This window comes from Electrophorus electricus, chromosome 1, assembly GCF_041902795.1.
Source record: "Electrophorus electricus isolate QZ-2024a chromosome 1, ASM4190279v1, whole genome shotgun sequence".
Lineage (NCBI taxonomy): Eukaryota > Metazoa > Chordata > Actinopteri > Gymnotiformes > Gymnotidae > Electrophorus > Electrophorus electricus.
Window position 1 is genome coordinate 13,218,635 of NC_137497.1, and position 17,754 is coordinate 13,236,388.

At 41.0% G+C, this 17,754-nt stretch overlaps 1 protein-coding gene and 1 long non-coding RNA gene across 2 annotated transcripts in view; both read left to right on the forward strand.

Moving 5' to 3' along the window:
- Window positions 1–5,422, forward strand: part of LOC145657102 (STING ER exit protein-like) — a 220,255-nt gene extending 214,833 nt beyond the window's left edge. The window contains exons 4-5 of the mRNA XM_081711687.1: window positions 4,821–4,913; window positions 5,360–5,422. Of these exons, the coding sequence (XP_081567813.1) occupies window positions 4,821–4,913; window positions 5,360–5,422 (156 nt within the window). The remainder of the gene's footprint in view (window positions 1–4,820; window positions 4,914–5,359) is intronic.
- Window positions 805–2,025, forward strand: LOC145651118 (uncharacterized). Its single transcript, XR_014116813.1, has 3 exons — window positions 805–887; window positions 1,371–1,440; window positions 1,876–2,025. It is a non-coding gene; the product is annotated as an uncharacterized LOC145651118 (long non-coding RNA).
- Window positions 5,423–17,754: the final 12,332 nt, after the last annotated feature.

Consider the following 17,754-nt stretch of genomic DNA (forward strand, 5'->3'; position numbering starts at 1 on the left):
ATGGGACTATAAAATGCTTCTGGCACTAGGCATTTGTTTATGACTCAGAGGCTTCTGATTTGTTTAAACAATCAGCAGAGTTTTGTGTCACATGACACTTGATGAAATACAAAGTCATTGCTTCAATTATGCATTTACACACCAGTAAAAATGATTCATATATATATATATATATATATATATATATATATATATATATATATATATATATAGAGAGAGAGAGAGAGAGAGAGAGAGAGAGAGAGAGAGAGAGAGAGAGAGAGAGAGAACACTGCAAACGTCAAAGAAGACCTCCACTTTTATTCAGTACAAGAACGTTTTTGTTTTTTTGTATTTTGTAAAATCCATTTTATTAAACTTAGTGGTGGACATCTCAGCATTCACAACTCCTCATAAATACTAAACGTTAAAGTACTTCATCTTTGTCATTGTTAAAGTATTTCCACACTTTTTGCCTCTACAGTTGAATGTCATGCTATTTAAAAAACAAAATAAACATTAGAAGATAGTTCTTCTTGAACGTACTGAGTAGAGCTTAAGTCAGCAATCACCAACATTATTTCGTGTAACGTTGCTGCTGGCCCGAGTGCCGCAGGGCGCGGGGCAGGACGCACAGACTCCCTTGTGCTTGTGAAACATTTATTAACATTAAACACGGACAACACAAGTGCCACTCACATACAAATATAGCAGTGAACAGTATTAAACATTTAACATAATACGAAAACGGTGTCACATCCATAACTTGGATTACCGACAGGAGACATTAGATTTTGCGCGGGACTGGTAGGACATACTGCAGTGGGGAGCCAAAGGCACTTTTATCCAAGCAGAAACGGTCTTTGCTATGATTGAACCGTACACAACACACAAACAGCGGCACAAACGTAAGTACACAAAGTAGCAATCTGCAGAATTCTAGCTGTTAGCTGGTTAGCTCTTTGTAAAATTTGAAAGTAGTTGTAAGTGGATATTTGAACATTTTTAGGGAGGTTTTTCAAAGGCTTGAACGAGCTGTGTGTAGGTTATGTTAGCGATACAGCAATGCTAGCGGGCTAAACCATCTGGCTAACCTTAGCTAACCTAGCTAGCTAACCTTAGCTAACCTAGCTAGCTAGTTGGGATAACACTTTTGTTAATTGACTGCCTAATCCAGTGGTCACCAACCTTTTCATCGATAAACATAATATCATATTCTCAATTATGAGCAAATTAGACATGTGAGATCGACTTGATAGATAGACTGGTTGGCGACCAGCGAGCTAAACCATCGATAAGGGTGCTGTAGCTAGCTAACATTATTTCTTCCATCAGTGCAGCTTGATTTTCATTACGGTTCTTTGTAAAATTGCTAAACCTTTATTTACTAGTTAGGTGTCCAAGTTCAACACACGCAAAGGCTGGGACACTTCTAAGAATGTGGAAGAGCGCAGGGAGCAGGTCAGCAGCTTCTTTTAGAAGGAACTCCTTTAGAATTGATTTATCCTGACTACAAAAACAACTGCTCCCCATGTCTGTGTAATTTCAGTCTAGTTGGTTGGGTTTATTATTTAGCCAAGAGTGAAATAATAATGAAATTTACAGTATACTTTTACATCACCATATTGTTTTTTTATAAACAGTGAACACTATACATGCAAATACAACACTATACATGCAAATACAAGAAGTATTCAGATTTCTTTTCAACAGGAGTTTATAGTGCTTAGTGCTATGTTTATTTATGAGGGATATGGGGACCCTAGCTGGGACTTAAAATATATGAAGAATTCTTGGCAGACCTGGAATAAGGCCAAGCCGGTGTGGGACAAGGCACATGGTGTAAAACTCAATAAGACTCCTGGGACTGAAATAGCTGTTTTTGCTGCCACACAGCTGAAAGGATCCTCCTCCACTTGTGAAGCGTGCACTGATAAGACAGGCCACTGCTCAGGCAGATGTTTCTGTTTCGAAGGCCACACACACATCTGAGCTGAAGCAGGAAAGTGAGAGGGGGACTTCTGGAGGAAGATTGGACGACAAGCCACACCCACCCTCTCTACTAACCTCGCCTCTACAGTAGGTTGAGACTTCGGAGCACGGCTCCAGCCACCCCGTGAATATTTCTGCTCTATTCATGATGCTGGGTGAGAAACTGTGTAGAGTTATGCCTCCTAACATGACTGATATTACAAATAGGCGTTTATCACATTTTTGTAGATGGCCCATGTTTTAAACCGTCTGACTCTGAATTTCCCTGTGGTTATTGTCTGCTCTCTGCCTAACCTCATTTGGGAGGCTTACTCTCTCCCTTATAGGTCTGCTCAAGCAGTTGAGCTGATGGCGTTTACCAGGGTCTGCCATCTACTCCGGGATCAGGTTGTCACCATCTACACTGATTCCCATTATGCGTTTGGGGTTGCTCATAACTTTGTTAAGATTTGGCACTCCAGGGGGTTCCGCACCTCGGACGGCAAGACCATTTCTAATCCAGGACTAGTGTCTGCACCTTTGTCTGCATGTACACTACCAGCTCGGCTGGCTATCGTTAAAGGTCAAAGGTCATGACTCAACCTCTGAGTATGACACGGCCACTGGCAATGCTTCAGCAGATGAGATCCCACGTTGGTCAGCTGTGAATGCTCCCTCATGCCCGTACACTATATCCTTGATGTGTGAAGCGATCGCCATGTTTTCTCATTGCTTTGTGCCGAATAATATCAATCTGCGTTTCTTACAAACTCAGGGTACACAACAGGACTGCTCTCACTGGGTTGATTAGGGCTGTAGTCCTGATTAAAATGGTCTAATCTGTGACCTGGAGGGGCATGTCACCGTTCCTAAATGTATTTTGCCATTTCTTGTGCATCATTTTCATGGGATTTCACATCGCACAAAGGGGGTGACGGCTAACATTTAAAAACAGTTTTGTATACCTGCAACACATATAACTGTAAAACTCCTCCTAGATTGCTGTTTAACCTGTGCCAGAAGCAACCAAGGTAAAACACAAGCCAAATATGATACCTTACCGGCTCCTGAATATCCCTTTCAGTCAGTTGAAAGTACTTGCTAGCGATTGTAGACAGGTTTTCCAAGTGAACTGATGTGTTTCCTTGTTCTAAGGAAGACGCCCGCACTGTGGTTAAAATCCTAGCCAAGGAGATAATATCGAGGTATGGTGTGCTTCGGGTAATAACATTCAAATCAGGGACCCATGTTTCATTTCTAAGGTAACTCAGAAACTATGCACCTACCTAACTATTGACTGGAAGTTTCACATCTCATGATGGAAACAGGAAAGAAGTAGATAGATCTACTGCCAGCAGTGTTGTGTGAGATCAGAATGACACCCAATGCTGCCACCAAATTTTCTCCATTTGAGGTCATTTTTGATAGACTCCGTCTCTGCTTATCAGCCATAATGTAACTGCTTGACCAAGAGCTCTTCACCCGAGGTCATCTGCTCCCTCTTCTTGCATACTTTACCCCTCCCTTTCTCTTTCGCTCTCCCCATCTCTCTCTACACACGCAAGCAGCTCATGGCTGGGTCATGCTGACTGCATCTAATCTTTACTAACCTGCTTCTTTCCTGTCTACGTAGACCCTTGGAACATTCCTCATTTTTCCCCATCATCCTGTAGATTTAGATAGTAGATATAGGACACATATATACTCTGTGCTTTCCTCAATAAAGTGGAACTCTTGATTCACTTCATCCTAATCCAGATTACAGAATAATTCACACAGTCATAGCCATTTCACCTATTGATATCCAAAGAGCAGAAGTTAGAATTCAACACGCCTATCATCCCACTGGAACTTATGCTAACTGCATTTAGATTTTAAAAATTGATCAAAATGATTCCTCTTTCATTAAAATAGTCACATCCGTGTTCAGGGAATTCTTGCATCCCTACGGAACTCCCTGGAAGTTCAGGAAACACGTGTAAGATCCCTGCTGTTCACACTGCCTTGTGTAACCCTAGTCATATATTTCTATCAACAAAAATACAAAACAAAACTCCCCAAAACTGCAAACCATCCTAAAACAATAAAACTGTTCTAGGTACAGCTGCAATTTAGCGATTCAAGATCGATCAGTTCCACTCCTTGGTTCTGTGTTTTTTTGCACCTATAAGGCTTGTCTTGTACATATTTGTTTCTTGGTGGAGTTTTGTGTTTACATTGCTTGTTTTACACTCACCTCCTGTCAGAGGGTATATGTATTTTTCTGTCATTTAGGCATCTGATAAAGTGAAAAAAATGATTCGCTCATGATAAAAATGTAGATTATTCTAGAGTTCTAGCCAGAATGCGTGTTTGGCTGTTGTTAGTACACAGTGTTAATTCTTTAACCAGGGTATTTGGAGTTACCTGAGTTAGCTGAGGATGTGCGTTATACCCTGCACAGATCACTGGCCTGCTTCCACACACTGGAGTGAGGTGTGAAGGGCTTGAGTTTAGGAAGGTGTGTTGGCCTAGATGAAGTACAGTCATATGCAGACCAGGGGTCATGTGGGCTGGACCTGGAACCTGCTGGTGTGGCTTCACCTGGGGTGCCCTTGCCCGGTGTAAGCAGTTGCATAGTTCCACATGTCCTTCAAATGTAGTGGGATTGCCTCCCTGTTGTGATGTGACCAGTTGTCTGATGTGATACACTTGTGATTGCTTTGAAATACCTGATAGATTCAAATTCATACATATCAACATTATAATGAATATTGTAGTAATTGGTGACATAAATGTTGATTAGTAATTGATTTGATTCCTTTTTTTTCTAAAAGGGAATATTAAAAACAATAAGTGATGTGAACGTTGTAATTGGCTGCTTCTTCCAGAGGGAGGTGGCAGACTGTTATACTCAGAATGCAAAAGTCATTGAGAAACAACTAGAGAGGAAAGGAATGAGTAAGAAAAGACTGCAGGAACTGGTGAGACCCCACACACATACATACACACACACCCCTACACACACACGCGCGCACACACACACACGAAAGAAAAGAGCTGGTGAGAACACACACTTTCTGACAGTCATGCTCACAAAGATAACCAAATAAGTATACCCACCGTCTCCCTCACACGGTGGAACACACCTGACTATCAGGCGAGGGTAAAAGCTCTCGTGTAGAACCGAGGGGGAAATTTGTCTGATTAGGTGAACAGCACAGGCTGTGTGTTCCACATGAGACTGCGTTCACACGGCATGTTCAGTGTGTTATATATAATGAAAAACACCTTTGTGGTGTGTTAAATATAATGAAGTGTGTAGATATTCAATGCGTGCTAGTGTGTGGCACAGTGTGTGTTTTAATGTGTACATGTTCTGTGTGTGTGTGTGTGTGTGTAACTGCTTTGCTCTTTTTCTTTTTTTCAGCCTGAACTAGAAACTAAGAAGGCAAAGATGAAGGGAACCATTATTGATAACCAGTTCAAATAGTGTGTGTGTGTGTGTGTGTGTGTGTGTGTGTGTCTGTGTCCTGGTCACGTCGGGCCAGCTGTGTGTTCTGATGAGACACATGATCAGAAACAGAAATGACAAATTAGTAATATGTGTAAATATCCACCCCCTTAACCGCGATGCGTCAGAGGTGGGAACCGCGTTTTACTGCAGCGCATTTGATGTTTGTCCTAAATGTGCAGCCTGTGTTTTTGTGTGTGATAACATGAGAGAGGAAGAATTTTTCTAAGACAGCTGGAATTTTTGTACATGTTGTGGTTTTTTTTTACATTTATTTTTCCTTTTAATAAAGCTTTACAGAGACTACTCTACCTCCTGATGGCTGACATCATGATGTTTTACTTACCTGTCCATCTACCTTACCTGTCCATCTACTGGTCTGCTCTTAATACCATAGAAACATTGTTGCTGAGCATGTCACTGGTTCAGACCCCAGACTGGGCGGAGCTGCTGGTGAGGATGATGGGAGATTATGGGATTTCACATCCCCAGTGCCAGAGTCCTGGCCGAGAAACGAGGAGCTTCTGGGAGGTTCCGCCATCAGTATCTTGGCCCCATTAATCTGGTACCCTGGGAATCCCACCTGCTAGTCAGGCATAATCAGAGGGGAATTATATTCAAAGTGGAAAAAAATAGCCATTGATCTGGTTTTAGTAGTTTATGAATATTTCAGGATTATTCGGTTATTAGATTAAGCAAATATTATAGTCATAATAAGGGAATATTATTATTATATTGAATTATTACATCAGAAATCCCTGTGCTTTGACCTCCCTGATCTTCAGTGGGAATAACAATCTTTACATTACCAACAGGACCACACTCGATAAAACCAAGGCTCTGATGATTGTGTGTGCGCGCGTGCACATGCACTGCCAGTATTGTATAGCATAGTAAGTCCACTAAAACACTGCATGAGGCATTTATGAGGTCAGTAAATGTGTTTATTATTCAAAACAGTGAGTTTTACTATATTTTGATTGTCTTAATACTGAAGTATATAGTTAAAACTAATGGAAATACAAAACAGCAGATTATAATAAATACTCACCTTTTACTGGAGCAAAAGTCATACACAGTGTCAATACCGGAGGCTAAAAGGCAACAAACAGCTCAGCTAACGATAACCACATGTTTGAGCTAATGTTAGCTAGCTAGCTAATATTAGATATGAAATGCCTAAACCCTACCGTTAGTTAACAAGCTAGCTAGCATTAGCATAGTGAACTAAATACCCAAACTGACGTCCTCTGTGGTTGCTGCTAAAGTCCGGGAGTTTTTTTCTCCTACCACTGATAGCTAGCTAGGCAGGACAGTTAGCTCATTCAAATAAAGGCTACTCAGCTCTGGACCTCGATATTCTCTCCGTGGTTACGACAATGGCTACACTTTCCCCAAAACCGACGGCGCACAATTTCAATCATTTCTAATCTCCCGGTTTCATGAGGATGGAAGGGAAAACTTACCCGATATTCTGCCATGATGCGATCAAAGTGTTATAACAGAAAACTGCCCTGCGCACTAAAATATATATACTCGCTATGTGGCGTCATAATAGACTTGGTTACCCCAACAACAGCCATTATGAAGTAGGCAGCAGGGAGTGCTGTGAAACTGTATTAATATTCATAAAACGGCCAATCATGATATTAACACATTATTCACAATAATTAACAAGACAGAAGGAACATTCTTGATTAATGTCGTCTTGAAAGCCTTGTACAGACTATGTCATATGGTTAAAAAGCTATAATAACAAACCAGACTGTGGAACAGGTCAGATATAATAACAATAATTTAAACAGGAGTACATAAAATTCTTAAGAAGTAATATGGGCTAACCCATATAATTAGTATCATAATGGGTAATGTTTGTCCATGACACATGAATTGGAATAATACCATTAATTGATAATAAATTACTTCTAATCAATTATTGACAGAAAAGTAATCCACGTAGCTGTTCTATAGCTGATCGTATATTCTGGTCAGTTCTCATTTGGTTGCCATCATTGCATTTCTAGTCCGATCTCATTTGTTCTCTGTGTTTGGTTACTCTTGCTGCATGTTGCTTTCCTTGTTTAGTTCTGTATCTTCGTGCTCAATATTGTTTGTTCATCTTATGTAGCCCAGTTCTGTGTTCCTGTTTGTCTGTCTTTATGCTCACCGTTATGTTTTATTATTGGTGTTCTGTTAGTCGTTCTCTAATGTTTTATTCCCTCATTGCCTATTTCTCACCATCACCCTGTTATCATCTTATTTTTCTGTTAGTCTGTTTGTTCTTCAACCTAGCCTTCATAATCATTATAAATAGTTGTGCAGAGGAAATCGAACTCACCTTACCTACAAGGCAGTAGTTAAGAGGTAGGGGGCTCTACAAGAAGAAAATGTGACATTCTTCCATCAGTCCATATAAATGGAATGTAATACATTTTCAGTGCAAAAATACACCTGCCTGTAAATATTTTACAAAACCTCTCTAGCTTTGTCTGATCATAATTAAAATATACTGTATTTGGAAACAAAGGTAAGACAACAGTGGTAAAACATTCAGTGATTGGAAGTTCATCATAATGAATTGCTGGCTGGTCACATTACCCAAAAAGTTGGGTGTTTTGTTTTGTTTTGTTTTTTAAATAAACACCCTGCTGTGACACAGCTCAGAGGTGATGGTACCAATCCTCCCCAGAAAGCAAGACAGAATGTGTGTGTGTCCAAGTTGAAACCTAAGAGATGATCGGCCCTTTTCTAAATTTATTTCTACTCCATAAAAAAGTTTTTGTTTTTCACAGACCAAGGTGTCATGTTCCCTTCAATAGTTGTTACAAAGGCACTTTTGATCATTTTAAGAAAGAAATGTTGAAATGGAAATATGTAACTACTCTTTGGATTAGTGATGAGTGTGATAGATTATTTTATCACCTAATCAGTGTGTGAGTGTTTGTAAAAGCTGATATCTATGTGTAAAGCATCCTTGAGTCTGAGAAATATATATAAATGTATATATTATTATGTAACTAATAAGAAGAAGGAGGAAGAAGAGGAAGAGGAGGAAGAGTCTACTCTGATGTGCAGGGATCCCCTCCACTAGAACCACTTAATGCAGGAGACGTTCTACTGTACAATGTAATCAGTGTAGATGGACCACACACAGGTGATGTATTTTCTGTTTATTAAGTTACTTAAAACAATAGGAACGGTTCATATTACTGGTCAGTAAATGTGTTTATTATTCAAAACAGTGAGTTTCACTATATTTTGATTGTCTTAATACTGAAGTATATAGTTCAAACTAATGGAAATACAAAACAGCAGATTATAATAAATACTCACCTTTTACTGCAGCCAAAGTCATGTCGGTGTCTGTGTTCTTTCCTACAACGACAGCAGACTTATAAGCAACCAAAAATCACACAGATAGAAACATAAAGAAAATAAAATCTTGCTATTTGATTTACACATGAGGTTACCTGAGAGTATCCTGATCATGACTGTGCTCAGGTAGGTTAAAGTCTTACCTTCTACGGTGACCCTAAAGGTGAATACAATCTCCTTATTCCTGATGTCCCATATGATGTAAACGCCACTGTCAGCTCTACTTTACCTTCCTGACAGTTCTTGAGATCCTCCCCATTAGGCGATGTATCCAGTGTGTCTGCCTGGTCTTAGCTTCAGCCACACCAGATACAGTGGTACTTACTGTCGTCGGCTTTGCAGATCCGGGGCCGTCTGTGGAGGGACAGTAGAGGAAATGGGCCATATCTTTCTTCTGAATAACATTAACAAATGATAAAGCTCCTCCAAGCACCAGACCGCCACTGATGAATGCCTGGGTCACATTCACATTTTTCCTGGCCTTAATTCTTCTGAGGAGCTCATCATACACAGCCTCAATGACTGAACTGTGGAACTCCTCAGGGAGGTCCATCCTATCCTCCATACGCACTCCAGTTACACTGAACAAAAGTCCATGCACACATTCAGCTGCAGAGGTAAAATGGCCACTCCATGGTTGTGTCACCTGTGACCCAGCAGCAATTGTACAGAATTCCTTTTGTACCTTCAGGAAAACTGTACGAAGACAGTGGTGTACTGCACAAAGTGAGACAGTAGGGAACCCAAAGCGTGTTGTGCTCGTTTGGGGTTCTGAGCCATATGAGGTTCTTTCATTGGTGGAAGCCGTTGTTTATTTTACATCAATCTTCTGTAACTCAGCATTACAAACACCAGTGTAAACAGAATAGTTCCAAGTCAAAAGGCTGAAAAATGGACTGCCGAAAATCGGCGGGGCTACATATTGAAAATACAGTGTCAATACAGGAGGCTAAACTAACTCTACCCACATGTTTGGGCTAATGTTAGCTAGCTAGATATAAAATGCCTAAACCCTACCGTTAGTTAACAAGCCAGTTATATATATATATATATATATATATATATATATATATATGTGTGTGTGTCCTATATCTACTATATAAATATACAGGATGACAGGGAAAAGTGGGGAATGTTCTAAGGCTCTACGTAGAAAGGAAAGAAGCAGGTTAGTAAAGATTAGATGCAGTCAGCATGACCCAGCCATGAGCTACTCGTGTACGTAGAGAGAGATGGGGAGAGCAAAAGAGAAAGGGAGGGGTAAAGTATGCAAGAAGAGGGAGCAGATGACCTCGAGTGAGGAGCTCTCGGTCAAGCAGTGACATTATGGCTGATAAGCAGAGACATTGCATTGGGGTCTACCAAAATTACTTCAAATGGAGACAATTTGGTGGTGGCACTGGGCGTCATTCTGATCTCACACAACACTGCTGGCAGTAGATCTATCCACTTCTTTCCTGTTTCCATCATGACCTTTGTTAACCTTTCTTTCAAGGTATGATTCATTCTCTCAACAATGCCAGATGACTGAGGATGATAAGAGATGTGAAACTTCCAGTCAATAGTTAGGTAGGTGCATAGTTTCTGAATTACCTTAGAAATAAAACAGGGTCCCTGATCCGAATCTATTACCCGAGGCACACCGTACCTCGGTATTATCTCCATGGCCAGGATTTTAACCACAGTGCAGGTGTCTTCCTTAGAACAAGGAAACGCCTCAGTCCATGTGGAAAACCTGTCTACAATCACTAGCAAGTACTGGCAAAATAGATTTAGGAAGGGTGATACGCCCATCTGGGTCACGGATTAGACCATTTTTATCAGGACTACAGCCCTAATCAACCCAGTGAGAGCAGTCCTGTTGTGTACCCTGAGTTTGTAAGAAACACAGATCGATATCATTCGGCACCAAGCAATGAGAAAACATGGAGACAGCTTCACACATCAAGGACATAGCATATGTGCATGAAGGGGCATTAACATGAATCATCTACAAAAATGTGATAGCCACCTATTTTTAATATCAGTCATGCTAGGAGGCATAACTCTACACAGTTTCTCACCCAGTATCATGAATGGAGTAGAAATATTCATGGGGTGGCTGGAGCCGTGCGCCGAAGTCTCACCCTGCTGTAGAGAGGCGAGGTTAGTATAGAGGGCAGGTGCGGCTTGCCATCCGCTCCTCCTCCAGAAGTCCCCCTCTCAGCTTACTGATTCAGCTCAGATGTGTGTGTGGCCTTCGACACAGAAACATCTGCCTGAGCAGCAACCTCTCTTATCAGTGCATGCTTCACAAGTGGAGGAGGGGATCCTTTCAGCTGTGTGGCAGCAAAAATGACTATTTCAGACCCAGGAGTCTTATTGGGTTTTACACCATGCGGCTTGTCCCACACTGGCTTGGCCTTACTCCAGGTCTGCCAAGAATTCTTCATATATTGAAAATCCCAGCTAGGCTCCCCATATCCCTCATAAATAAACATAGCACTAAGCACTATAAACTCCCTTTCAAACGAGCCTGTACATGGATAGTGTCTAAACCCAGCACATTCAGTCCAACCAGCCAGACTATCAATGTACAGATCACAATGTGAGCCCAAACCACACTGAAACATCCAATCCTTTGGGGTTTCCCCCTTTTTGGGTTTTACATAACTAACACCGGAACCCATGGGTCACCCAACAAAATCACAACGAGTATACAACTATACAAAGAGCTCTCAAATAGGTACAGAGCAGGGAGGGTTCACCAATAAACAGTAAATTGTGTTTCAATAAGTCTCAGGCAGGATAACAAATCTTTACACATTGTACACATAATTCAACTCGTGCCAATAGACGAGATTTCTTCCACCTTTTCAACAGGCAGGATAACAAATACAAAATTCAACATTCGGCTCGTACCAATGGACGAGATTTCTTCCACCTTATTTGAGACAAAAACGCACCTAAATTAAATTTAAACTAAATTTAAGCACAGAGATATTGAGCAGGAAGAAGACACATTAAATACTAGGGTGTCACTTACCTGCACAGTATCCCACTTCTGACCCAGACTGTTAGAAACTGGTTCAAAGTGACCAGTCCTTCAGGTCTGATCTCTTCCAAGTTACCCTATGCCCTCCATCCTCTGTAGTCAGATCGATCTGGGGAAGTCAAGAGACACTGGCACCAGGGTAGTGAATCAAGGGTTCCACTTTATTGAGGGAAGCACAGAGTATATATGTGTCCTATATCTACTATCTACATCTACAGGATGACGGGGAAAAGTGAGGAATGTTCTAAGGGTCTACGTAGAAAAGAAAAAGACAAGGTTAGTAAAGATGTTATCTGCGGATGACCTCGGGTGACCAGCTCGCGGTCAAGCAGTCATGTCATGGCTGCTAGGCAGAGACCTAGTATTGGGTGCCTGAAGACAGAAAGGCTCTAGTATCTAACAATGATCTAAGTCACAATTATAGACAAACACACACAAATGCACAGTTGTACTGATCATGTCTGTTATTAAGCGCAGTGAGTAAACGTCCACAGTGTTGGCCAGAAAAGGTCAGTGCACATTTAGATTTACTTAATACTCACCATATACCTAATACTCATCATATACCTCTTGCGCACCAGATATTTAAATTCCACCTCCAACTCCCCTAGTCAGATTGAATTTGCTTCATTGTACTTCATTGAACTGTTACTAAAGCAGTGTTAAAGCGGCACTAACGCTATACTAAAGCTATTTTAAAACTATACTATAGCTATACTAAAACAATGCTAAAGCAGTAGTAAATTAGTACTGCAGTAGCATCAGCTTGTCCCATGTTTTCATGAAACATTTACCTTCTGCTGTATTTTGTGGTTACTGTGGAAAAAGCATCATTATCACTTGTTTTAATGATGTATTGTTTGTTTAGCTCGTGCCTTTGTATTGCTGTACTGGTGGCTGGGAACAGCATGACACAGCCTGACCTCTGAAATCTCTCGGCTTGATGTTTTTCTGCTCAGCAGGTAAGTTTGTGTGTGCATGTGAATGTGTATATGTGTGTACACGAGTGTGTATGTGCATGTTTGTGTTTGTATAGACAACTCTGTACTCTGCATTGCTATGTTCTCCCTCTGTCTCTCCCCAGACACACTGCAGGTGTGAGGAAGGCTATCCTCCTCCTCCTCCTCTTCCTCCTCTTGCTGCTTTTTGGTGAGTCTGCTTTTCTGAGTCACTACATTTCAAGTCATCTCATGTCCGAGCTCCTGTGTGGTGAAAAAAAATTACATGCAGCACACCAAAAGCACAAAGACAGAAACACACATGTACCGATGCAGTGTAAGCTGACAGGTGTGCCGGAACAGTTAGTAAATGACGGCAGCTGTATTCATAACAGATGATTTGATGACTACAGTGTTAGTGACGTGTGTAGCTGACAGGGGCTTTAGTGACAGGTGTGTTATTTTTTACAGGAGCATGGTACTGGTACCCCTTTGTCAGTACTCAAATGTTAGACACTGAAGAAAAGACCACAGTTGATCCCACGCAGCTCAACACACCTGTCCAAGCCCCTCTGGATGTGAGTACTCTCATTGGTTGAAGAGTCACTGCAGGACTGACACCACACACGTTTATTGGATGCCTCCTATGTCCTAGAAAAAATACTGTTTTATACTACTCACAGGTAATAAACCCACTATTTCAACATTCTTCTCTCTCTTGCTCTCTCTCTCTCTCTCTCTCTCTCTCTCTCTCTCTCTCTCTGGTGCTGCCTGCAGAATCATGTGCTCAGTGTGAAGTTGTCAGCTATCAGGGACGAGATGATGAAGTGGTCTGAGGACAGAGCGAGAAACATGGAGGCCATGCTGGTGAGAAAATGAGAGACAGAGAGAGAGAGAGAGAGAGAGAGAGAGAGAGAGAGAGGAAAAGAGTGAGAGAAAGAATATGAGAGTCAGAGAGGGAGAGCGTCATAATAATTCAGTGGAGCACAAAGGATTGTTTTTCAAATGAATGGTGTGGACTGTCAGGTGTACAATATAATAAAATCACTCTACAGTATCACCCAGCAGAATACAGAATACATAACAAATGAGTAAAGCAAGATATCCTGAAATAAAAAATAATGTATCACTTAGATGACAATACCAGCCAGAGAATTACTTTCAGTACTTGTAAATTACTGTAATGAATTGGCACTTGAACTAAAAATGTAAAAAATGGAAATAAGGGTTTGACAGCACCAATATCAGCTATAATTCTCTGAAATGACTGTGTGTGTATTTGTGTTTTTGTGTGTGCAGACACTTCAAAGAAATATGCAGGCACTGCGAGTTAAAGTGAAGAAGTAAGAGGGCCTTTTCTCTTCCTTTATCTCAGCTCACTCATTAAACCACTTATTGCGCGAATGTTTAGGACTTTTTGCATTTTGTCCCCCCAGTATCAACTCTCAGCACCAGCGTCAGATTTTCCATCTGAGATCCAGCCTCCAGGCAGCTTTGGAGCAGCTAAAGGCATCATCTCCTCCCCACCTTGTCACAGAGCCAGCAAACTTCTCCTCAGGAAAATCCTCATCAGAGGATGGCGACTACCCACAGAGCACAGAGTCCAGTGAGTGTGTGTGTGTGTGTGTGTGTGTGTGTGTGTGTGTGTGTGTGTGAGAGAGAGAGAGAGAGAGAGAGAGAGAGAGAGAGAGAGAGAGAGAGAGAGAGAGAGAGAGAGAGAGAGAGAGAGAGAGAGAGAGACAGTTAGACAGAGAATCTAACTTCTCTCAGGTTCTGTTCAGGCTTCAGCTGAGGCAGAGTTTGGGTTCTGAAAAGCGCTCACTCCTCACCATATTAAACAGACCTTATCATCATCATTATCACCTGTTTGAATGATGTATTGTTTGTTTGTTTGTTTAGCTCGTGCCTTTGCAGTGCTCTACTTGTTGATGGGAACAGCATGGTACAGTCTGACCTCTGGAATCTCTCTGCTTGATGTTTTTCTGTTCAGCAGGTACATTTGTGTGTGGACATGCGTGTGTGTGCATGTGAACATGTATATGTGCGTGTCTGTACGTGAGTGTATATGAGCATGTTTGTGTATGCAACTCTGCACTCTGCATAGCCATGTTCTCTCTCTGTCTCTCCACAGACGCAGTGCAGGTGTGAGGAAGGCTCTCCTTCTCCTCCTTTTCCTCCTATTGATGGGTTTTAGTGAGTCTGCATTCCTGAGTCACTACATCTCAAATCATCTCATGTCCGAGCTCCCGTGTGGAGAAAGAAATTTGCACTCAACACACAAAAGGCACAATGACAGAAACGCACATGTACTGATGCAGTGTAAGCTGACAGGTCTGCTGGTAGCAGTTAGGAAATGACAGCAGGTGTACTGGTAACAGATTTTTTGATGACTGGCATGTTAGTGACGTGTGTAACTGACAGGGGCTTTAGTGACAGGTGTGTTATTTTTTACAGGAGCATGGGACTGGTATCTCTTACTCACTGCACAACTGTTGCACACTGATTGATCCCACGCACCTTCACACATCTGTCTGAGCCCCTCTGGATGTGAGTACTCTCACTGGCTGAAGAGTCACTGCAGGATCGAAACCACACACGTTTATTGGATGCCTCCTATGTCCTAGAACACATACTGATAATAAACCTACTGTTTCAAAATTCTTCTCTCTCTCTCTCTCTCTCTCTCTCTCTCTCTCTCCAGCCTGAGGTCTACCCTGTTAACTGCCGGGCGGTCCGTGGTTCCCAAAGTTTCCTGGTTATCGCTCTGTCCTACCCCGTCCAGATTACCCACGTTACCTTGGAACACATCCCTCGTAACGTGTCACCCACTGGACACATAAACAGCACTCCAAAGGACTTCACCGTTCATGTGAGTCATAAAAACACACACATACCCACACACACACACAACACCAATGTTGCCTGAGGCTGCTGTAATGATTTTGTTATGCATGTGCATCTAATTTTATGCATTATGCTGTGTGGGTTTTTAAAATAGTGTATTTTAACCAATGTTAAATAAATGTAGCCAATGAAAGCACAATAATAGTTTTAATTAATAGTTTTAATTAATAATGTCATCTCTTGATAGAGCTGCTCCTGTTTAAGGGGTTCCAAGGTGTAATGTCTTCACATTCATATACACTCCTGCACTTCCCTTGGACTGACACATGAAAACGAGGAAGGAAAACCTCTTGGAACATTTACTTATGACCAAGACAGAGAACCCATCCAGATCTACCAACTTCCTGTAAGAAAGTTGTACAGTCACTCACCAAAACACAGAAAGATGGAAATATTTACACATCACTTTTTATTCCAATAATGTTAGCACTGTTGTAATGCTAGGAGTGTTAATATTATTAATAATGTATTATTGGTGTTAGTGTATTTAATGTATTTATATATACTTTACATATTCACACACACACACACACACACACACACACACACACACACACACACACACACACACACACACACACTACTATAAGCAATATCTGCTGTACATATAACTGAGTAGGTATGTGTGCAGTATTTGTATAAGTACAATACTTATGTGTTTTATATTATGCTGTAAAATATGGATATTTTGATGATAAAATATTGACAAAGCATTTACTGCTGCTCTTTCTGTCCTCCAGAAAATATGTAAAGAACAATGCATTACAGTGTGTGTTTGTGTGCAAGCACACGTGTGTGTGCATGTGTGTGTTTGGACAAGGATTGTCTTTGGTGTGCATGTGTGTTTGTGAAGGGATTATGTGTGATGTATTATAGTGTTATAGTGTCCATGTTATAATGTTATATAATATTGTAGTATGTAGTGATATATTAGAATACGATGTGTTGTTTGCAGGAGTCTCCCAATGAGGTGTACTGCCTGGTGGAACTACCGGTCCACAGTAACTGGGGTCACCCAGAGTACACCTGTCTCTATCGCTTCTGGGTCCACGGCCTACCCTGCAGCATCTGACAGGCAGAACACAGAACAAGAGAATGAATAAATAAATTAACAAATAAGCGCCCTTTTTTGGTTTTACCATCACATGACAAGTTCAGGTCATGACTGGGGGGTCACTCTTTTGTACTCAAGTTGTTAATATTCATTGACACGCTGGCCCTTTAAAACATCTACAGTAATACATCCCCCCTCTAGTGGACAAATTAATGTACCACATCCCAAATGCATGTCAAAAGAACAAGTTCATCCTTGTTTCACTGATCTTAGGCCAGTTTTGCTGTTGCTCCACTTAAGAATAAAAGAATTATGGACAAAAATTTGTACAACACTCAAAAAATAGAACATAAATGGTGCCACACTAAGCTTGTAGTCTTCCAGCTTGCATGGAAGGAGAGCCTTCTCAAGTACAGAAAAGCACTTATGAACACTCCAACAGCTTATCTCTCGACCCTAATAGAAAATAACCAAAATAATCCTATATTTCTTTTTAGTACAATTGCACATCTACTTAGAAATAAAAGTCACTCCAATACTCAGATTACAACATCACAGAGTAGTAATGAGTTCATGAATGTCTTTAAGGAGAAAAGTAAGCACATTAGAGATAACATTAATAGTATTAACATGACATCCAGCAGCTACTTAGAGATCAAAACAACCAAGCCAAAACAACTCTAGAATCCTTTACACCGATCCAAGACCCAGAACCTACATCTCTGATCTCGTGCTCAAAATCCTCCAATTGCTTACTAGAGTCACTGCCCTCACACTTCCTTAAGGAAATCCTACCTGAAATAACTGAACCTTTACTAAATTTAATAAACTCCTCCTTGAACATTGGCTATGTTCCTAAACCATTCAAGTTATCAGTAATTAGACCATTTATCAAAAGAATGTGAGCTGTCAAACTATTGGCCAATCTTAAACCTTTCATTTATTTCCAAGATCCTAGAAAAAGCTGTAGCTCAGTAGCTAAGGTCATATCTGAATCTGAATCAGA